Below are 23,991 nucleotides of genomic sequence, written 5' to 3' on the forward strand. Positions count from 1 at the left end.
ACTGCAGTTTAGGAGAAACAGCACCATCTACAGGAACTGTTATGAGAGCAGGTCACTAGCTTTCACTTTCGTTTTCCAGTAAAGCACTGGAATATGCAGCAAAGATAAAACAGACAGAAATGTTTGAATAGCATACATTCCTTCTCATGCGTAACAGAACAAGGTAAGGATCGTTTTCATGTACGTAATTAAGTAAACGGATTGTAATGATGCAAGCATTTGACAGATTTCCCTTGTACTGAGACTTTGCTGTATAAGAGAGAGGTGATTCAGTCAGATAGGCTATTGAAAATCTGCAGCGTATGGCTTTGAGAATTAAACGGATATGCACAAATATGCAACTGATTCCTGGTGGCTATATTCTCAACAGTCCTCGGACAGGCTGGATTTTGAATTATGCATTTGTGCGCATGATGAATAAAAAAATATAGGCCTGTCAACACATACTATAAATATCTGCAGAGAAGGCATGACAGATAATGATGATAACATTGTACCAAAATGTCATTCAATAAAAATGTGCCTAACATGTTCAGGCAGTTCCTTTATTTGATTAAGAGGATTGTTTCAGGGAAAAGCTCTGATAATTGACACATGCCTGTCTGTTTAGATTCCTCTTCCTTATGTGTGGAAGTGCAAGCTAGTGGTCCTCCTACTGTAAATATGTGTCTTTCTGAGAAATACTAGAGAAATGAAAGCATAACCAGAAACTCTGCTCAAAGGCAAACAACTCGCTGTAAAGAAAATACTCCCTCTAATTTGCGTGACTGGAATTTCAGTTTCACAATGATATCATTTAAACGAATCACAGAGTGAGAAGAGTTAATTTTACTCAAAAGGTATTTTGTTGTACTCTGATGTCATTCTTCTTGTTAATAGGGCTTTCAGGATATGGCTTATACACATGTAAGTCTCATTGACTGGGCCATAAAGACTAAAAGCTCATGAAGACAATACATTTTTGACTCCCCCCGAAATTGTGTGCAGTTAAACATATTCTGGAGATGTAATTTTTTTAAATAATAATTTCGGCACAAATGCTTATGTTTAATAAGCAGAAACTCTTGTGCAGTGTTTACTATGTCTGAGTGTCTATATGCATGTTGTCATACAACTTAAAGTCCATCTCTATTTGTAAGAAACGAAACTCGTGGATAAATGTTTGCCTGGTCCGCAGATGTGGATTTAGTGGCTGAAAGTGAGTTTCATTTATGGCTAATGCTTTACAGAGCCAACCCACTGAGGGTCTGACTTGTTGGCTAACACAGTGTTACATTAACAGGACAAAAGCAGACATGCATAATTCACAACAACCGTAACAGTAAGACAAGCATGTTTGACTCCAAGATGCATGAACTTTTATTTATTCTCAAAAAAAAAAAAATTCCTAAAACTTACTAAAGTCTTCAGTGTCACATGATCCTTCAGAAATCATTCCAATAAGTTGATTTAGTATCAATGTTGGAAACAGTTGTGCTGCTTAATGCATTTTTTGGAACCTGTGATAGGGAATCCTTTTTTCAGGATTATTTTATGAACAAAATTAAATCTTTTCTTACAATATAAGTCTTTATTATCACTTTTGATCAATTTAACACATCCTTGCTGAACGAAAGCATTCATTTCTTTCAAAAATAAGATTATGATGAGTAATGATGATGAAAATTCGGCATAACACGACAGGAATACATTATATTTAAAAGCATATTAAAATAGAAAACTGTTATTTTAAGTTGCAATAATATTTCACAATATTACTGTTTTTTCTGTATTTTTGATCAAATAAATGCAGCCTTGATGAGCAGAAGAGACTTCTTTAAAAAACATTACAATCCCAAACTTTTGAACGGCAGTATATATACAGTGGGTACGGAAAATATTCAGACCCCCTTAAATAATGTCAATATGGTTTTTGTTTTTCTGTCAATATGGTGTGCTGTGTGTACATTAATGAGGAAAAAAATTAACTTAAATGATTTTAGCAAATGGCTGCAATATAACAAAGAGTGAAAAATTTAAGGGGGTCTGAATACTTTCCGTACCCACTGTATATATATATATATATATATATCAATGTTCTTGTCTTTTGATGTTTAGTTACACATCTGCCAACTGCAATCAAAAATAGTAGTAACTAGGCTATTCCAGAAGCTCTGCGATTTTGGATTTGTTTTCATAAAGAAATGATGTAAGAAAACTATTATACACATACACACACACACACACACACACACACACACACACACAGCCATATTCATTCAGATAAACTGTAATTTTCTTGGTATTCTTTGGTATAAATATAATTTTATTTAGAAATGTTTAGAAGAGAAGTGAAAGAACAAACGCGTTACTATGATCTGATTCAGGTAGGAGTGGCTCGATTTCAGAGAAAACCTGAAAGTGAAAGGATTCCGGGTAATGGGCGGAGCTGTTCGCGTTATATAGTGGTTTCAAAGCGGCTGGCAGTTCATTCTCACATTAGAACGAGCAGAACGCAAGCGCACAGAGTTTCTGTCGTGCGCTGAGGAAATCTGTCGAGACATAACGGTGGAATAAATCAATGGGAGTTAAAAAAAACCTGATTTTGGAAGCGGCGACGAGAGTTTGTCAAAGGCAAAGTTGTATTGACTGCTCTTGGAGTGCATATTCGCTAAAACGGTAAGATCCCAGCTTTACGCGCAACTAAACTTTACTGTTAAAAACGGGTTTGATTTAAATGTTTAAATATGCACCAAGGGCGAAATTTAAGAACGTGTTGTTCTGTTTATTTACGTTATAATGTAACGCTTATAATAACAAGTATAAAATAAAGTTTAGAATTTAAAAATATTTTGTATTGTAGCAATGTTAAAATAAAAAAGACGTATAAAATAAACTTCTATTACATATTCTTTTAAATAAACGTTTTATAAAATAAACGTAAACTAAATGCCTTGATAATGAAGTGAACAGGATTAGTCACTTTTATATTTAAATCCAGATGAGTGAATCACTATCTATGTTGCCATGAAACAAGACAGTTTATTGCAGCCTATGTGATGTTCAGTACACCATGTGATTGACTTGGAAAGGCCACTGATTAACTGAGTTCTTCACTTGCTCTTCAACAGACAGATGAGTCTCATCTAGATGACCTTCCTGTGGTACGGTATGGAAGACCACACTGGTTGGTCTTTCCTGTAGGATGGTGGCGCACAGTTCAGTGGAAGGGAATCAAGGCACAGAAGAACCCCAAGCGAGGACAGAAGCCTCCCAATCCCAAAGGGCCAGGCCCAGCCAACAGGCAGCGGTTATCCAGACACATTTCAGGCCCTTCAACTATGCCAGAGACTTCAAGACCATCGCAAAGACCACCTCAATGCTAGAGGAGAGTGGCTTCTATTGGGGTCCCATGACTGTGGAGGAAGCGCATCAGAAGTTGAAGAAAGAGCCAGTCGGAACTTTCCTGATCCGGGACAGTTGTCAGAGCGACGTATTCTTCACACTGAGTTACACAGCACAAAACGGTCCCGTCAGCGTCCGGATTACCTTCAAGAATTCCAAATTCAGTCTGACTGGCAGCAAGCAATCTTTTGACTGTCTTTTCAAACTGCTGGAGCACTACATCAGTTCCCCGAAGAAGGGTCTCGTCAGGCCCTACAGGAAAGAACCGGTGCAGTCCCTGCAGCAGCTGTGCCGCAGACGGATTATCGAAACATGCGGAGGAAAAGACATCGACCGCATCCCTGTGCACCCGATCCTCAAAGACTTCCTCCATGCCTTCCCTCATCCGCTATGAAGACGAGACTCATTGCATTAAAGCGCTGCTGGAATATTCTGGAGATACTTGATGGACTCCTCGTGGTCCTGCTCTGTTTTAGGACGCAGGAATCATACTGTAGCACATTTTGGAATATCAGTCTTGAACACTGCACAATGAAAGTTTACATTGTTTGTGAATGTTTACACTATATGGGAATATTGTGTTCCTCTGATTCTATTTCTGCTATGCAGATAGATATATTTCAAGATAATACTTTTTATAAAAATAATAAATATATTTGTAAACAACTTAAAACATCTCAATTTTTACTTTTTGTTGTTGTTGGGGGATTCATACACTCGGAGACCCGAATGGAAGTGCTTCAATATAGGTTTTTTTTTTTTATACAAACAAACATTCACACACAAATTTTTTTAAAATTAATTTTTAGAATTAAACTATGTAGGCAAGAACCTTTCTCTCAATATTGTTATTACTTTTTATATAAACAACCTAGACCAAACTACAAACAACAAAACAAAAAAATTAATTAAATAAACTTAATAAAGGCCAGATGACATTTCAAACGATCTTGAAGTGCTTATACGCACTATAGGCGAGAAGTTTCCTACATACAAGCTGAACCTCACCCTTGTCTAACAAGATTCAAGATTCATATCTTAGCTTAATCCATGCCCATGAAACCTGCCTTTTTCTTAGAATCTGACATGTCGTGTTCAAGCTATGATATCTTTTACTAGATTACGGGCTTAGTGTACCTAGATTCCTGAAATGACACATAGACAGGGACTTATAGGAAGTTTAGGCCAGACATTCTTTAGTGAACCAGGCTGATTAATCTGGGTAGTAGCGTGGTTGAGGGGCGGAGCTGTGGTGACCGTAAACTGCTTATGGCCCAGACAGACATTTACAAGAAATGAAGTGGGTTGTGAGGACTGATGGAGTGTGACAGGGAGGAGCCTGTGATCTCCAGAGACACTCGTACATGGTATCAATAAAACTCTGCGACACATCTGACAGGCTTACGCAGAAAAATGACTAAAAACAAAACAATACTCGGCATCAGGGGTTCACGTAAACTTTAGATCACTGCTTGAAATTCCATTCGAGGCTGAAGGAAGTGATCCGCACTGCGCAGTCGTCAGATAAGACTAGGACCAGATGTTGTAACACTCTGTATCAGACCTTATTCTGAATCATTATCCTCAATAGAACAATGGCAATTAGCTGTTTTCTGGCTAAATGGAGAGATTCGAATCAATCATTAGCTAAACAGTGGATGAAAACATGTATAAAAGAAGAAAGCTTAATTACAAGTAAGCTTATCTTAAGGGAAAAAAAAACTTCCTGATTCTAATGAATTTATATTATCATATTGTGGAAGTGAGGGGGAAATCATTCGATGCGCCGGTTGGCTAATTTATCAAGGGATTTCCCTTCACCACTCTCAATACAGATTATTGATTAACTTTGTACATTTAATTCACATGTGAATCTGACACAAACTATTTCGATAGGTCGCTGAGGTTGACTGCGTGAATTAGTCGATGCGGTACAGGGTAATCAGCCTATCTTCCCTCACTCGCCTGTACTGATTAATACACATGAAAGCGCATAGTCACTTCCAGGAAAAGAGACAGTTGTGTTTCCCTGAAGCGCCCCTAATCTCCACTGCATCTGGCCTCAACTTACACAAACATGCATATGTACACACTCCTGAGCAGTGCATTTCCTTTTGGAACCACAATGCTCCCCTCCAAAACGCAGACACTGACAGATACACACACACAAGCCTGTGTGGGAAATCTGTTCATTGAAACGGCCCTGGTTTGAGCTTTGAGTGCTCAACCTCAACCTATCCATGCAGAAAATTGGAACTCTCAAAGACTTCTTAGTCAAATAAAATAAATTAAAATAATAATAAACATTTTCTTTGGCTTAATTGATTTCTAAATTAAAAGGCATTAAGTAGCTATCTTTACACACTACACCAAAATGTACTCATTGACTAGATGTTGCGCTGGAAACTCGTTACCCACGATCAAACTTTTAAAAATCTATTTATGGTTATGATGCTGAAGCCCCCTGGGAGTGTTTTTTGTCAAGTGACAATGTTTCGGACCACAAAGCTATATTCCAGGAAGGCAAGTGATATGGCTACCCACATAATGGTTACTATGACAACACTCATCTCTTGCCATCCCACATCAAGGTAGAAGGTCCCCATGGCCTCCACTGAGAATATGTGGGCAGGAATTCCAATTCACTGATTCACAAAGATAAACGTTTTTCACACTAACAGAACACAAAGACCACCTTTCTGGGTTTTAGATTAGTAAAAAAACTAATATTTTGTATTTTCACATGTAAGGTCCTTATGAGGGGCTTACGGCCCCATAGGGTCTCCGTGGAGGTACTGCAGGGGGTCCAATAACACGTTTTTGACCTGATTTTGGTGTAAAAAAAAAAGAAGCATGCATTAAACAAAATACAACATTAAAGGGATAGTTCACCCAAATATGAAAATGTTATGTTTATCTGCTTACCCTCAGGGCATCCAAGATGTAGGTGACTTTGTTTCTTCAGTAGAACACAAATTATGATTTTTAAGTCCAGCCGTTGCAGTCTATCAGTCGTATAATGCATGGCAATGGTAACAAAATCTATGAGAGTAAAAAAAACAAAACATGCACAGACAAATCCAAATTAAACCCTGTGGCTCGTGACGACACATTGATGTCCTAAGACACAAAATGCTCGGTTTGTGCGAGAAACCGAACAGTATTTATATAATTTTTTACCTGAGGTGTTTACGCGCTCTGGCGTAGTTTACGCAAGCGCTAGAAGTGATCTCTCGTGCGTATACGTCACTCATTGGTTACACAGTGCACAGTCATTGTAGGTACGACGGCTAACCAAAATGGTACTTACTTGCGCTTATCCGGATTGTTCAAACCGACTTAAAACTAAAAGATTACGTTTTCTCATGCGAACTCATTCGGGAGTGGTGACTTTCCACGTATTCCCAACTTCTGAGCCTGCTCGCCTGAAGTTATGGTTGATTGCTCTTCGGCTGGATATCAACACACCCATTAACGTAAACTACGCCAGAGCGCATACACACCTCACGCACCGGATACCGTGCGCACGCTCAAGGAAGTTGGACATAGTGTTGTATTAGAGGTAAAAAATTATATAAATACTGTTCGGTTTCTCGCACAAACCAATCGTTTCATGTCTTAGGACATCAATGTGTCGTCACGAGCCGCAGGGTTTAATTTGGATTTGTCTGTGCATGTTTCTTTTACTCTCATAGATTTTGTTACCATTGCCATGCAATATACGACTGATAGACTGCAACGGCTGGACTTAAAAATCATAATTTGTGTTCTACTGAAGAAACAAAGTCACCTACATCTTGGATGCCCTGGGGGTAAGCAGATAAATATAACATTTTAATTTTTGGTTGAACTATCCCTTTAATTCAACTTGAACCAAATTTAAATGTTTAATTTTTTCATGCAATATTAAAATTTAGTAGTTAAAATTAAAATATATAAGTATACAACTCTACCCATCAATAAGGATAATTTTAATGGCTTTGCAATATATCGCCCGCAACAATCTCACCATTTACAGTGAAATACAAGGTGCTGTATTGTGGCAGGTCATATGTGGTTCTTCTCAAGTAAATGTCATGTAATTCACACAAGCTAGTAAGTCTGAGTTCTTTAGAAATATTACCCCTGTAATGCAGCTTTCAGCAGAAGGCATGAGACACTATCAGCATGGGCTCCTGGAACGAGACCTCTAGTGAACACGCCAATGAGACTCATGAGATCATCTGCACACAGCTTTCAATCAGCTTCATATCAACCTGTTTCTCAGACCAGAGGAACCATACTGAAGATAAAGGACATGTCTGTTCATTTAACAGATGTTTTTTTTTCCAAACGGACATATTTGAGACGGCCATCACAGCCTAATTTTTCACAGAAATGCTTATTGATATTGAATTGAAAGCAGTTTATGACATATTACTGCATGACATTTATTTTCAGTCGAGGAGGATCTGCTGATAAGCAGAAGTGGGACGTAGATGGTTGCTTTTTGTTTGTTATTGTGAATTTCCTTGCTTAAAAACCTGTTCAAATGAAGGAATTGTAGGAAGTGAGGGTGGGGGTCAATTTAATGTCAAGTCTCTGGGAAAACACAGAGCAAATAAATAAACAGAAATTGCATTTTTCTCAGCATCGCACAGATCCATCACTGGTTTCTGGACAAGCAGAAAAAAAAATTCCCTTCCATATGGGAGTGTTTAACATACAACTGCATGGAAAATCGACTGAGAGAAATAACTTCCGAATAAGCAGCCCACTTTGCACAGTAAGAAAGAAAATCACCTCAAATTTAACTTTTATATTTGCAGTTTCCCCTCCCACAGGAATGTGGCTTTGTCATCACAGTATTAAAATACACATTAGTTACAAAAATGGTCCTTATATACATATGTTTTTTTTAACCAATCACAAGCAGAACTGGATTCCAGAGTTCCCCTTAATCATCAAGAGACCCAAACACTGAGAAACCCACCTATTCTAGGAAACGATGACTATCAGGAATTAAATAGGCTTGCTGATATTTCACCAGAACAGGAAATTTGCAAATGTATTTTGATCAGGGAAGTCGTGGCCTAATGGTTAGAGAGTCAACTCGTAACCCAAAGGTTGCGGGTTCGAGTCTCGTACCGGCAGGGATTGTAGGTGGGGGGAGTGAATGTACAGTGCGCTCTCTCCCACCTTCAATACCACGACTGAGGTGAGACCCTTGAGCAAGGCACCGAACCCCCAACTGCTCCCCGGACGCCGCAGCATAAATGGCTGCCCACTGCTCCGGGTGTGTGTTCACGGTGTGTGTGTGTTCACTGCTGTGTGTGCACATCGGATGGGTTAAATGCAGAGCACTAATTCCAAGTATGGGTCACCATACTTGGCCACATGTCATGTCACTTTCACTTTAATGAGACGCTGCTTCATTATAAAACTCATTTAAAAGATGAAAAAAAGGTAAGACAACCAAAATGTACATCAGAATAATTTATTGCATGACTTTGATAGCTCCAGTAGGTAAATTATTTATAACATTAGATCAAAACAAATCTTTACACTGTGTACAAACTATGAAGTAACCCTTCCCCCCCTCTCAACAATGAATTTAACCTCAAAATACGAATATATGCAGAATTAATCATATTGCTTTAAAGGTAATATTTTACAAACTCCGCCGATAAAGCTTAAAGCGGAGTGCTTTTCTTTGGAAAGAAAAGCGCCCGGTCACCGTTACCACAGATTTGCATCTGTGCCACACCGCAGGAGTGTGTGGATCCCTTCTATGTGCTACAGTCTATAAACCGAAAATTAATTTTCCATTTCAGTCCATTAGTGACGGTAGTCCAACTACTTGAATCTGTAAGTGAAATAAATGAGTCTTGAATTACTGTTATTGCACACCAAAGTAAAACGAAACCACAAATACATCACACCCAGCTTTGATTACGTGTGTCCAGCACAAGCTCTTGACCTCTGGAATATTAAGTGTTAAAGAAGGTTAAAACACACCTAAAAATATGGGTAAGTTGCCTCAGCTTTAAAAAGCAAAGAGACCACTTTAGTGGTACTTAAAGCAGTAACTACATGAATGAAAACAGGTATATTCATCCTGTGCGTCGGCAGATTTCAAAATGTTCCAGAAAGAAAATTAATGCGTGCAGGTACGGCAGTGACATAAACGCTTAGGAATGAAACTCGATGACAAATGTGACTGATATAAGTGAGTCAGCGGTTTTTATACAAAAAGGCTTGATGGGAGCAAGAGTTCATGAGTTGAATGATCTTAAATGAAGTGATGAATTAAAACGGGTTACTTTAAGCTCATATTTGTTCCTAACAATCGCCAAAGAATGACACAAAAGGGCATTTTTCAAAACGCTGAAGTGAAAATCGATGTTCAGCCAAAACTAAATATACCTTCAGAAAAGAGCACCGCTGGATAGACCCAGAAGTCTTTGTACATTCCTCAGTGTTAAGACTGGTAAAATCAAGCGGGCTGTCCCCACTAACCCACTACAGATTTATACAAACATGCCCTCTCCTCTCCATCTGCTCAGTATCATAAAACCATTCACGCACACACTCCAACATTCGCGCACACAATCACAAAACAGTCACGCATGCAGAGAAACAGCTGGATCACCTCAGCACCAGAGCAGAAAAAATAACGCACGACAGAAAACAGACTGTGCTTTAAGCAGCACTCATGACAAACAATAATGTCATTGTTCTAAGAGTGCCGTTTTCCTCTGAAATGCATCATGGTCTTGATGTAAGGAGAAGTACTGGTAACCGATGTGTTGACACAGTCGGCAAATACACAAAGATACAATTGAGGGCCTGAATCACCAAAGCTGAAAGTATGTGCAAACTAGCTTAACTAGCTTGTGCAAAACCAGAATCGGTCATGCTCACATTGAGTAATCAACATTAACATGCGTTTCTTGCTTTTGTAACCTGGTCCTAATTTTTTCAGTACATTGAAGTTTTTAATTTTAGTAGCACTAGACATTTCAGTCTATCGCCGTCTCCTCCTCCAGGTCTGGGTTGTCCTCTTGGTCGGCCGTGACGCCTATAGAGTCTGTCTCGGGCTGAGTCACAGATTCCTCCCTCTGAATCTGTGTCAAATCCTCAGTTTCCGCACTAAGCAATGGCCTAGACTCAGGAGATGGCTCGTCTTCCTCTGGAATGATCGGAATATCCTTCCTGTCATCTTGAGACTGTGAGTCCGTCGCTCCCGTGTCGTCGTCTTCCTTTCGGCCGGCAACCGCCGTCTCTTCTCCGTATGCAGAGGTGTCATCCTGGACGGAGGACTGGGTGCTAAAGGAGCGCAGGCGAGGTGGGTCAGCGGGGGGCAGCAGGGTCAGGGAGTCCACGCTCAGCGTTTCAGCATCATTGTCAGACAGTAGGGAGATGGTGGGTTGCGGTGCAGGGGTGAGGCTAGGCGCCAGGGCGAGTCCTGAAACAGGGAGTGCAGGACCAGTTAGTTTCCCACACATGCCTCTCCTGACTTATGGAGAAGGGGGTGGGAATTACACACATGCAGAAAACATCCATTCACTCTGAACATTCAAACCAGACAAAGGGAGAACTGCACCCAGTGTTGAGGAGGAGAATGTCAGCTTTGTTAGGCTGTCTGTAATGCGTGTATGCTTGTGTGTGCTGTGACACAAATGTGTGAGTTTGCTGAGATGTTTGGTATACAGATAAGGATGGATTGATAGATGGCTAGATACAGATAGATAGGTAGACAGATAAGGCAGATAGATAGACTGTTAGATAGACAGACTGTTAGATAGATATATGGAGAGATAGATAAATGGATGGTTGGATGGATTGGTATATTGCTAGATACTTAGGCAGGTAGACATATAGACATAAAGCTAGATAGACATACAGTGAAAAATGGATGGTTGGATAGATAGAAAGATAGACGGACGGACGGACAGACAGGTGATAATGACAATGTGAGGGGTGTAAATAACAGAATTCATGCCACAAGTTAAGAATTGCTGATGGGTTAAGCCTAGGATGGAAGTGAGTCAGACGGGTGTAAAGTCTCTCTGTTAAGAAGCTCTTTGCTAAGAATACAAATATGAATGTAAATGGAGGAACATGAATGGCAGAGAGCCATGGAAGTGAAAGGATGAAGACAAAAAAGGGTGAAGCAGAAAAACAGGATACAGTGCTTTCTCATTCTGGGGTGGCATTAATTCACAGAGCCTTTGGATTTCACCAGCTAAGCCACGCTTGCTAACATCATGCACTTTTAAAGAGAGGTGTCACAATTTCTACAATGATGTTTGTATTTATAAATACTGATCACTTCACTATTCACTTTAAATGAATACATTACAAAGCTTAAATTGGCTAATTGTATTGCTCTTTATTGATTAATTGCAACTTAGACTCATATAGACATGAAATTAATAAATCAGCTATTCTTGGTTTATCAACTAATCTCAATCCTTTCCTGACCAGTTGCATTATATCAGGCTTACCAAGTGTGCGCACATGCACGCACGCACACACACACAAAGCTTTAGTTTTTAGTAGCACAATGCAAGTCACTGGAAACTAGGGGGGGCACTTCACATAGTCAATCTATGTAAAAGCGTCACACGGACATGCCTGTTACGTGTGCATGGAGCTCTAAACCCACTCTCCACCGTGCCTGTCATCCTCTGACAGAGAAAACACACACCTTCGGCCTTCCCTGCCAGACCTGACTAGAGAACAGAGGGACAGATCAGAACGCATCCTACTGACAAATGCATTTAGCATCTAATCTGAAGCGTACATGGAGCAAAACCTACAGCCAAAGGATATTATCAATTATCAATTAGATTAACATGCAAAGCACACTATTTCATATCTACATACAAAAACAACAAAGCAGGATTATGGCGACAGCTGGATTTAAACACAATAGTTCACTGACGTGCGTTGGTTAGCACTCTGGCTCCAGCTCTGGTTCAAGCCTAGACTGCAAAATGTTTTGGTTCTATACCCTCAGCCCATTTTACTTCTGTAATGGGACATAAAGCAATGCGGGACTAGACGTTTGAGAAGTGGTGCATGTTTATTATTTTCATGAACTACAAAGAAAACACTTTCTTCAAATTTGGAATTATACGAACTCATGAATTGTGCACTATAGCGTAAATTAGTGTCCACCCACTTTTTCAGCTGCACTGAGTTTTGTTTCCATTAATTTTTCCCATAGGGATTTTAAAAGAGTCTTTGTTAAAGCGTTATAAGCCATGATCCAAACCAATCACACATTACAAATTTTTATTTGAAACAAAGAACTACAAAGCCATGAAGCACTGCAAATGACAATCGAATTAAAAACTATGCAGAAATATAAGTGAGATTCTCTGATTGGTGGAATTTTCTGTACAGCATTATGGTTAATGTAGTTTTTAACCACAAATTCAACTGTTAAACAATTATTTTAAAAATAAGTTCAAATAATGCAAACAGATGGCTTCAACAAAAGCATATACAATTGATTCACAACTTGAAACTCAAAGTAGGTCTTTCTTTAAAGGCTTATATATTTTTACTTCTGGTACCCCACTGTTGCACTCTATAAGACCAGTAATGTGCTTTAAGAAAGTTGGATTTCCTGTTGACTTTAACTCTATGCAGGTCAAATACATGCAACAACTATGTGGTACATGACTGTTATGACAGAAACTGAGGGGAGAAATGGTTGCCTGTCTCACCACAAATCCACACCTTCAAAACAATACGTCATCTGCTACCGCTGCTGTTTCTAAGAACTTCTCTACAATGATGTGCCGCCCCAAGAGGCATTAACTAACAATAAATGTGGCCAGCTCACACTGCTGCACTCAGGTGTTTGTGACAGTGCCCTTATCCAAACAACTTTGGAAAATTCAAAAAAATTCAAAAAGTGACTTCAGAAGACTCTTTGTCCAAAAAAGTGATCAACGACATTATTAAATGAAATGGACAGTTTCACTTCAGACAACTCCAAAAGGTCACTGTATTTCAAAATAGATCATCATAGTGATTCAGAGAATAGAAGGAAAAGCGATACATAATGAAAGAAATGAAAAAAGCCCATGACCGTATTAGTTAAACGCCCCCGCCACAAAACAGAAATCTGTAGGAGACTTCACAGAGGCCACAAGACTGCACTCCTCTCTTCAGAGAATCAGCCACCAGATTGGTTCCTGGGCTCTTGTGGTGTGAAGACTTTATGAGCTTTCAGGTTTTTCCAAAACCACACCTGACCACCAGTGATCTGCTGACAGATGCAGTGTAGGAGGCAGAGATAGATAGAGCAGCCATAGGCTATACAGACCTTTAGATGTGATCAAAGTCCCTCAGGGGCTCTTGTTATACCCAGCAATCAATTCCTAAGAGGCCCTTTGGGGGAATATTTAGCTAGTAGTCATAAACTAGTCTTCCATTTAAACATTTACTTGACCACAGCTTACCAGAAATTTGGGTCTTGTTAAATGTGACTAAACTGGCTGTCTGGCAAGTGCTCAAATGGATGAAGTCAACATGAAATTTCATGAACACACAACCATGTTTACATGCACTCGAAGAATTAAAAAAGGAATTAGATTGTATGAGCTGTGAGGTTTTGAGCTTATAGTAAAAGAAACATGGTCTTAACACACCAAGAATGATAACTATAAAGATAACTACATTAGTGTCCACACCAACAGACGATCTGCTGCTTTAAATGCTTGTGCTCTTTAAAGTTGAGTAAATTCTGATTGCCTGTCAACTTTTTTTTTTTATTGTTCATCAGCTGCAAAAAAAAAGAAAAAAGAAAAAGCATTCTGAAAGTGATTATAACGATTTTGTTTCTCTGTGTCATTACTGTTATAGCTGTGGAGTGGACTTCCCTATTCTCATAGAATTAGAAGGATTATCAAAATGTTGTATGTACAGTATAGTTATTGTAATAGTTATCGCCCCTGGTGTGTATGGGTCTTTAATCTTTAATCATAAACTACAGCTACAATACTGCAGCAGCAGTTCATAATCTGCATTTATAGGGTTGCGACAATAAAACTGATATAAACAATAAAAATTTATATCTTGAATGCAATGCAAGTTGCTCCAGATAAAAGTATTTGCCAAATGCATAAATGTAAATCACAATGCAATTATTGATAAAACTTCTGATCTTATTCCAGATCTGTGGAAATGCATACTTAGTGGTAAAAACACAGATATAAAAATATAGGGAACAATGACCTGCATTGTTTGTTGAAAATATACAAATGAATATGAAAAAAAAAATAAAAAAATTCATGGGCAGCAAATTTTTTTATTTTTTTTTTATTTCATTAAAAGAAAATTAGTCTTTGACAAGTGTGGCAAACAAATTAATTTTGGACCCTGAATATCACATTGTCTGATCTACTGTGGAAAAAAAACAAAAATGATAGCACAATCTACTTCTTTGCAAAGAATATGTAGCAGCACGTATGAAGTGTTTTGGTATTTCAGTGAAAGCAGTTGGTAGTAAAAGAGAGTGGTTAAGCAAAAGTAGAGAAGGGAGTGGCACATGTGAGAGTGTGCGTGTTACCTGTTTGACTCTGTGTGACAGTGTGTGCGGATGAGCTGCTGGTTGTGACAGAGTCAGAGGGGCCGGTGGGGCCACAAGAGGCAGGTGAGGTGGAGGCGGCTGATGTGGGGTTGTGCTGGGCAACGTGAGCAACTGCAAAACCTGGAATGCAAACACACAGGCACATGCAAATTGCTTAGACACTGACAGACCTGGTATCACTGAATGTCCAGGCATACTTTCTGTATCAAACTTAATTACTATTGATACAATACCAGTGACACTTGTGACGTTAAGGGGTCAGAGCAAACAAAGCATGTAATTAAAAAGGGAATTTTATTTCGCCAACGCGTTTCGGCACACAGGCCTTCTTTAGCCCTGATGAAGGCCTATGTGCTGAAACGCATTGGCAAAATAAAATTCCCTTTTTAATTACATTCTTTGTTTGCTCTGACCCCTTAACGTCACAAGTGTCGCTGGTATTGTATCATTAATAATTTTTCTTCACAAGCACCTTGTTGATTGTGTGAACTTGCACCAGAACAATCATACAACCTATTCAAACTTAATTACTGACAAAAACAAGCTGGAACTGCGGCTTAGCTATTACAAAAAGTGCAGGTCTGAGTCTGGCCATTACCCCTCTCTAATCAATAATGACCCACCTCCACCGTATTAGAAAATAATAAAATAATAATAATAAAACACCTTTACTTGCAGATTATTGAAACACTAATTCATCACATTACTATATTTTGGTACAAATAACCTTAATTACCAAATTACTTTAATGTGATCCAATGAGAGGCAATGAACAGACCAGGCTTTTCAAAACACTTGGCATCAAACCAAGAGTTCTGGGAACCACAATCTCTTTTACCTGAACCAACGACACGTCATCAAAAGGGACTGAGAGACAGCTATTAGTCATCCATTTCCCTATACAGAGAACTCACTTTTGTGAAATTAAGAACCAACACAATCCTACCAAAATCTGAAAGTATCGATACATTTTGTAAATACTGAGAGATTTGATGGTATTGCCCACTCTTCTTTGCAGAACTGCTCAAGTTCAGTTAAATTTGATGGTGAGCGTTTGTGGACTGTAGTCTTCAAGTCATTCCACAGATTTTCAGTGGGGTTTAAGTCTGGGCTCTGACTAGGCCATGCAAGGACATTCACCTTTTTCTCCATTAGCCACTGCGTGCTCAGTTTTGCTGTGCTTTGGGTCATTGTCATGTTGGAAGGTAAACCTTCTTCTCATTGACAACTTTCTGGCAGAGGGCAGCAGATTTTCCTCAAGTATTTGACAATATTTTGCCCCATCCATTTTTCCTTCTATCCTGACAAGTGCTCCAGTCCCTGCTGCAGAGAAACACCCCCATAACAGGATATTACCACCTCCATGCTTTACAGTAGGAATGCTGTTATTTGGATGATGAGCTGTATTGGATTTCTGCCAGACATATTGTTTGGTGTTGAGGCCAAATAATTACATTTTAGTCTCATCTGCCTCAGAATCTTCAAAGTGTGTTTTGGCAAAATTCAGTCGTGACTGCATGTGGCTTTTCTTGAGGAGTGGCATTTTTCTTGAAACCCTCCCATACAAGCAACATTTGTGAAAAATTTGTGATATTGTTGTCACATGCACACAACGACCACTCTTTGTCATAAATTCCTGCAACTGCTTCAGAGTTGCTGTAGGCCTTTTGGTCGCCTGTCTGATCAGTTTCCTCCTGGCTCTTTCATCCAGTTTGGAACGACGTTCTGATCCAGAGAGGATCTGTGTTTTACCAAATACCTTCCATTTCTTAATAATAGACTTCAGTGTGCTTGTAGGCATTGATAAAGCCTTTTACATTTTTTGTGTCCGTCTCCTGACTTGTGCCTGTCCACCCATAGTTGATTGTTTGCATCAGTTGCACTACCAAGGACTGAAATGCTCCAGGAATGCTAAGCTAATCAAAATGACCACAGCTGAAAGTCAAATTAATTTGTGAGCCATTGAGAAGGTGATTAGCTACACCTGATTGAGTTTAGACATCATTTTTAGGAGGGGGGTGATCCTGGCTGCGTTGGAAAGCCTAGGCAACTGACTTGCTGCCTCGCTGCCCTATCAGGCAATGACTTTGCAGGCAGTGTTTTTGCACGAAGGCAACTCATGAAACTGATTTCAGACAGGCTTCTGAGGCAGTGTAACGTTTTAATGATCTACAACAAAATAGAACGAGTTTTGGTGTTAACTAAACAAATATTTAATTACCATAATACAGATTTCTCGCTAGAACTAACATCAAAAGTGCAAAAAGTTAGTCAGAAATATACATTTACACACAAACCAAACGCAACTTTCAGACGCCATCTTTATTTTTTAGCTCAACCATCACGGAATGGAACGCACAGGATTGTGGGATATCAAAGGCAGCGAAGGATACATCTATGCTACCTTCAAAAATCAATCAGATGAAGGTATCTCAAGAGACAGGAAGTGAAGCTAACTTTGGATTCGGACGTGCCTTGATGCCTTCCTACCTTGGAATGCGTCCTCCGAAAGCAGCATTTTAGAGCTTTCGGACGCAGAACCTTTTTTCAACTCTGTGATTCTGTTTTTTATTTTTAGGAGTTCAAGCATGTAGTGCTGAAACCCTATTGTAATTGTAAGGATTTTTATTATTATTATTATCCTTCTCTGCTAAAACTGATCATGTAGACCAAACCGTAAGGCCTAGAGAGCTGAAACTTGGCCAGATGGTAGAGCTCAAGAAGGGGAGAGACTGGCAAAGACTCACCCCAATCGGACCAGAGGGAGCGCTACAGCGCAAAAACTTCATACATTTTTGGCCATAGCTCCGAGCCCGTTCATCGTAGACTCAAAAATTGTATTCTGTTTTATTTAATCCTTAGGTCAAAACAAACAAAACTGCTTACTGACGGATTTTCTCTATGAAGTTCGGTTTTTCCGCAAAATTGAGTAATGTCCAGAACCTACTTTTGCGAACTCCTCATAGGCCATTTGTCCGATTCGCTCAAAACATGTACCATCTAGAGACAGTTACGACAAAAAGTTATCAAAAGAATTTCAATAAACAGGAAGCTAAAACGTTCGAAATAGGTGGAGCCCCTTTTACTAAAAGGGCTAACTCCTGAACGGAATGAGATATCTTCACCAAACTTGGTGTGTACATGTGTATGAGCTCAATCTTTGGTCAAATTAAAAAAAAGTTGCGGAGCTTGGCCACTTGGTGGTGCTATAAGAAAAAGTGTCTTTGTCTAAGGTGTCACAAGGGTCTATGAGGACATTTGTGTATCTAAAAAACATGACCGCCATTAGCCAATGAAGTTTAAGCACCTACTAGACAAGGTTAACGGAGGCTGATCAGAACGAAAATCAGTGGGCATGTTTGACTCATGGCCCTAAAGGTCTGTAAGAATTCTGAAAGAAACCGGCCACTAGTTGGCACTAACAAGCTTTATGGCTCTGTAATCATGTGTTGTTTCACACATCCACACAATATGCATATAATTTGATAGATCTCCTCATACTGAGCAACTTTGCCTCAAGAACCATTGCTGTCAACCAAATAATTCATTAAATATGAACAATTATGTTAAAAACCTACTTTTGCGAACTAGTCCTAGGTTTTTCAAATTCAATCAAACCACTGCAGAACAATTCTCTGGACTCTCTAGATCAATAATTATCAAAAAAATTTGAATTCTGTCCTTTGGTTAGCTATAATGGGGTCATTTAGAAAAGGGGCATGGCCAAATATACCCAAAAGCCTATAAAATCTAAACAAAAACTTCACAAAACTTAGTGAGCACATACGACAGATGATTTTCAACAAGCATGCAAAGTTTCATGGAGATCGGACCATAGGTGATGCTATAACAGTTAAAAAGGCTTCAAAAACACAATATTTCTATGGTAAATGACCTCAAATTGCACATAAAATGTTCATATATTCACACATACACTAAATCTTATGATAGCATCCTATATCTGCTTATTCTGAAAATTTTTGTCTCTAGGACCACTGCTGTCAATCAAATTGTTCTTTAAATATTTGAGATTTAATAAACCTACTTTTGCAAACTAGTCCTTGGTTTTTAACTCAATGTTGAACTTTTGCATTTGGAATGTTATAACAAGGCCATTTAATAATATGGTCTTTACCTACTGCACCCAAAGGCCTATACATTCTAAAAGAAAACTTAAAACTCCACAAAACTAAGTTAACTCATGCATCATATGATTCTAAACAAGCATGCAAACTTGTATGGAGATTGGACAAAAATTGGCACTATAATGGTTATAAAGGATGAAAGCAGTATATCCCCAAGTTAAACTCCATGAAATTGCAATTCTAACCACTAGATGGCAGCAGAGGACCACTAATGGGCTCATTCAACTCACTATTATAGTACTTTTCACAGGTGTTGCTTTTGGATTCATATTTAGACATTATGAAATCACTGTTACAACATTTAAGATCACATTTTGTCACAGTTTACCACTTTCATTTCAGACTGTGTAGGTATGTGTTGCAATATTCTTCATCGTGGATCTGTTGTGATGTCAGCCCAAATTTTTTGCAAGTCCTATTTCCTAACAGATTCAATAAATCCCTTAAAGTGCTTGAACTTGCAGCTATATTTTATTTATTTATTTTTTCTGACATGTTGGTGTTATCATATATCTTTCACTGATTAAACTTAGCTGGATAAAACAAAAACTGTGTCTGTCTTCATTTCAGGCTGCAAAGCAACAAAATGTGATTATTTTAAAGGGGGGTGATTCTTTTCTATACCCACTGTATTTATGTATGTGTGTGTGTGTGTATATATATATATATATATATATATATATATATATATATATATATGTAGTACTGCCTTTACAGTAATGAGAGAGAGAGAGAGAGAGAGACAAGAGTCAGTGGTTGCCCAAGCGTTCTTCTTTGTTGTCTGAGGATGCAGACCACAGTTGCCATGGCAACTCTACTCAGAATCAGAATCAGAAAGAGCTTTATTGCCAAGTATGTTTGCACATACAAGGAATTTGTTATAGTGTCACAAGCTTCCAGTACACGGAGACAACAACACACAGATAATAAAAATTAGATGTGAATAAAATACACATGCATAAATATAAACCACAAAAAAAGAATAAATTGTATGTACAGGTGTGGTATAGATGGAATAGGAATAGAATAAAATAAAATAAGTTGTAGGGATGTACTAGGGTTTAGGGTGATAAATAATTATAAGGTTATTGCACATACTGTACTTTAATTGCACAATGGGAGATCATTAACTGTTCATGAGGTAGATTGCCTGGGGAAAGAAACTGTTCTTGTGCCTGGCTGTCCTGTTATTTGGTGCTCTGTAACGCCAACCAGATGGCAAAAGTTCAAAAAGGAGATGGCTTGGATGTGATGGATCCAGAGTGATTTTCTGAGCCCTTTTCCTCACTCTGGATGTATACAGTTCTTGGAGGGTAGGCAGGGGGGCACCAATAATCCTTTCAGCAGTCCGAACCGTTCTCTGTAGTCTTCTGATGTCTGATTTTGTAGCTGAACCAAACCAGACAGTTATTGAAGTGCACAGAACAGACTCGATGACGGCTGAGTAGAACTGTTTCAGCAGCTCCTGTGGCAGGTTGAATTTCCTCAGCTGGCGAAGGAAGTACAACCTCTGCTGGGCCTTTTTAACAATGGAGTCAATGTGAGTGTCCCACTTCAGGTCCTGAGAGATGGTGGTGCCCAGGAACCTGAATGACTCCACTGTCGTTACAGTGCTATCCATGATGGTGAGTGGGGGGAGTGCAGGGGGGTTCCTCCTGAAGTCCACGATCATCTCCACTGTTTTGAGGGTGTTCAGCTCCAAGTTGTTAAGACTGCACCAGACAGCCAGCTCTTTAACCTCCTGTCTGTAAGCAGACTCGTCTCCATCCTTGATGAGACCGATGACTGTAGTGTCATCTGCATACTTCAGGAGCTTGACAGAGGGGTCTTTAGAGGTGCAGTCATTGGTGTAGAGGGAGAAGAGCAGTGGGGAGAGGACGCAACCCTGAGGGGTGCCAGTGCTGGTGGTGCGGTTGTTGGATGTGAATTTACCAATTCTCACTAGCTGTTGCCTATCTGTCAGAAAGCTGGTGATCCATTGACAGATAGAGCTAGGGACAGAGAGCTGGGTTAGTTTGGTCTGGAGGAGTGTTGGGATGATGGTGTTGAAAGCAGAGCTAAAGTCCACAAACAGGATCCTCACATAACTGCCTTTACAGTAATGAGAGAGAGAGAGAGAGAGAGAGACAAGAGTCAGTGGTTGCCCAAGCGTTCTTCTTTGTTGTCTGAGGATGCAGACCACAGTTGCCATGGCAACTCTACTCAGAATCAGAATCAGAAAGAGCTTTATTGCCAAGTATGTTTGCACATATCCTGACCATCTGTCAGAAAGCTGGTGATCCATTGACAGACAGAGCTAGGGACAGAGAGCTGGGTTAGTTTGGTCTGGAGGAGTGTTGGGATGATGGTGTTGAAAGCGGAGCTAAAGTCCACAAACAGGATCCTCACATAAGTCCCTGTTTTGTCCAGATGTTGCAGGATGAAGTGCAGTCCCATATTGACTGTATCATCCACGGACCTGTTTGCTCGGTAAGCAAACTGCAGGGGGTCTAGTAAGGGTCCAGTAATGTCCTTCAGATAAGCCAACACCAACCTCTAAAATGTCTTCATGACCACAGACGTTAGGGCCACAGGTCTGTAGTCATTAAGTCCTGTTATCTTGGGTTTCTTTGGGACGGGGATGATGGTGGAGCGTTTGAAGCAGGCAGGGACTTTGCACAGCTCCAGTGATCTGTTGAAGATCTGTGAGAAGATGGGGGCCAGTTGGTCAGCTCAGGTTTTCAGACAGGTTGGTGTCACACCGTCTGGGCCTGGTGCTTTCCTTCTCTTGTTCTTCCTGAAGACCTGGCGCATCATCCTCACTGATCTGAAACGTAGGAGTGGGGGATAGGGGGGTTGCAGGAGGTGTTGATGGTTGTGTGGAGAGATGTTCAGAGCGGGTGTGGGGTGTTAGACTGGGAGTTTCAAATCTACAGTAAAACTCATTCAGGTCTTCAGCAAGTTGTTGATTGCCCTCAGTGCTGGGGGATGGTGTCTTGTAGTTGGTGATGTCCTTCAGGCCTTTCCACACTGATGCAGGCTCATTCGCAGAAAACTGGTGTTCTAGTTTTTTAGCGTAGTTCCTCTTGGCCACTCTAATCTCCTTATTCAGTGTGTTTCTGGCCTGATTGTACAAGACTCTGTCCCCCCTTTTGTAGGCATCCTCTTTGGCCTGACGAAGACTTTAACGCTGTAACATCTGTACACCACCTTTCGTTGATGTAAAAGCATGTCCCGTGCCGCGCGCTTTCCCCGTTGATTCAGCGTCGCGATCTGCTCTGAACAGGTGAAAGCCCGGCAGACTCAACACGCTGTCCGGAATGGCGTCATTCAGCCAGGTTTCCGTGAAACACAGAGCAGCAGAGTGTGAAAAATCCTTATTTGTCTGGGAGAGCAGAAGAAGTTCGTCCGTTTTGTTGGGTAGAGAGCGGAGATTCGCCATATGAATGCTCGACAACGGCGTTCTGAATCCACGCTTCCTGAGCTTCACGAGCGCGCCGGCTCTCTTCCCCCATCTGCGCATCCTGAAGCGCTTGATCAGCGCAGCAGCTCCGCCGACTACAATGCTCAGCAAAACGTCAGAATAAACGAAATCCGGTAGAAGATTGTGTGGTGTGTTCTGCCGAATGTTCAGCAGCTCATCCCTGGTAAAACTGATCGTGTTTGAGAAACAAAAAACAGGAAAAACGAACAAAAACAGTACAAACACTGGAGAGCCAAACACTGAGGCTGCTGTCTGCGGCGCCATCGCATGTATTTTATCGCATGTACTCTCTCAACTGCTTCCCAGAATTTGGAAAATGCAGCTGGACTGTTCAGTGCAAACTCATTATAACACATTAAAGTAATTTAAATTAAACTTAAATATACATTTAAACCGAAAGAGACAAACATAGATACAAAACAAAATATATACAAATAATTTAAAGGTGACATCATGAAAATCTGACTTTTCCAGGTTTAAGTGCTATAATCAGGTCCCCGGTGCATCTACCAACCAAGGAAATGTGAAAAAGATTAACCCAGTAACTTTGTTTTGGTAAGCCTTTTTCTGCAAGCATCTGAGAAAATGAGCGCGTCTGATTTCGCTCCTTTGGTGACATGGCAAAGGGATCTCATTATAATATTACCGCCCCTTAATCTGTAAGTTTACACCCACGGCGCCGTTATTGTGTTTTCGCAAGCGACAGCAGTGTACCAGCTCTAATGCCATGGCGAAAGTTTGAGCAAAACACGCTAACTGTTCTGTCTTTGGCTGCACAGACAAGCACAGAACACTATTTACAGTCCCAGCCTCAGAGGAGTCAACAGAGCAGTGGATTTATAGATTTATTTACTGTATATTGCTGCCACACAAATATAAAATAAACCTGCGATTTATTTCCCAGCAGTTTACCTTCACAGACATAACCGACTGTTTTTGTAACTCATGTGTGTTTTTAACGTAAACTTGTGTCGAATGAGAACTTTTTGTGTGTTTAGTACTCACATGCTGTGACAGCCGCTTTCTGTCCATGTGCTTCGGATGTGTGCACTCAGAAAACCGTATATCAGAAGTATAAACTTATTTGGTTTAAAACACAGGATTTCAGCGCGATGTTGAAACTGAAAACAGATGTTTTTAGCAGGTACGAGCTGTAATGGTGCAGCTCTATTCTGGAAAAGGGGGAGGGGAGCAGTAGCTCATTTGCATTTAAAGAGACAGGCCCGAAAAACAGCGTGTTTCTGCTTCCACTCAAAATAGGCATTTTCAAAATTATATAATAAATGATCTGTGGAGTATTTTGAGCTGAAACTTCACATACACATTCTGGGGACACCAGAGACTTATATTACATATTGTAAAAAGGGGCATAATATTTAATATTCTTGTGACCCAAACTATATACAGGG

At 39.9% G+C, this 23,991-nt stretch overlaps 2 protein-coding genes across 6 annotated transcripts in view; one reads left to right on the forward strand and one right to left on the reverse strand.

Moving 5' to 3' along the window:
* Window positions 1–2,458: 2,458 nt before the first annotated feature.
* LOC107590610 (suppressor of cytokine signaling 1-like) lies at window positions 2,459–3,964 on the forward strand. Its single transcript, XM_016279471.1, has 2 exons — window positions 2,459–2,658; window positions 3,111–3,964. Exon 2 carries the CDS (start codon window positions 3,185–3,187, stop codon window positions 3,776–3,778), a length of 594 nt encoding a protein of 197 aa, XP_016134957.1. The 5' UTR covers window positions 2,459–2,658; window positions 3,111–3,184; the 3' UTR covers window positions 3,779–3,964.
* Window positions 3,965–8,858: 4,894 nt separating this feature from the next.
* clec16a (C-type lectin domain containing 16A) overlaps window positions 8,859–23,991 on the reverse strand; it is a 66,867-nt gene continuing 51,734 nt past the window's right edge. For 4 of the 5 annotated variants that reach the window (XM_016279412.1, XM_016279410.1, XM_016279411.1 and 1 more), the window contains 2 exons: window positions 14,954–15,094; window positions 8,859–10,831 (listed from right to left, as the gene is read on the reverse strand). In XM_016279412.1, the coding sequence (XP_016134898.1) occupies window positions 10,386–10,831; window positions 14,954–15,094 (587 nt within the window). In that variant the 3' untranslated portion in view covers window positions 8,859–10,385. Of the gene's footprint in view, window positions 10,832–12,003; window positions 12,102–14,953; window positions 15,095–23,991 lie in introns of all 5 variants that reach the window. The other variant, XM_016279413.1, reaches the window with a different exon arrangement.

This window comes from Sinocyclocheilus grahami, unplaced genomic scaffold (genome assembly GCF_001515645.1).
Source record: "Sinocyclocheilus grahami isolate Dianchi unplaced genomic scaffold, SAMN03320097.WGS_v1.1 scaffold130.1, whole genome shotgun sequence".
NCBI lineage: Eukaryota > Metazoa > Chordata > Actinopteri > Cypriniformes > Cyprinidae > Sinocyclocheilus > Sinocyclocheilus grahami.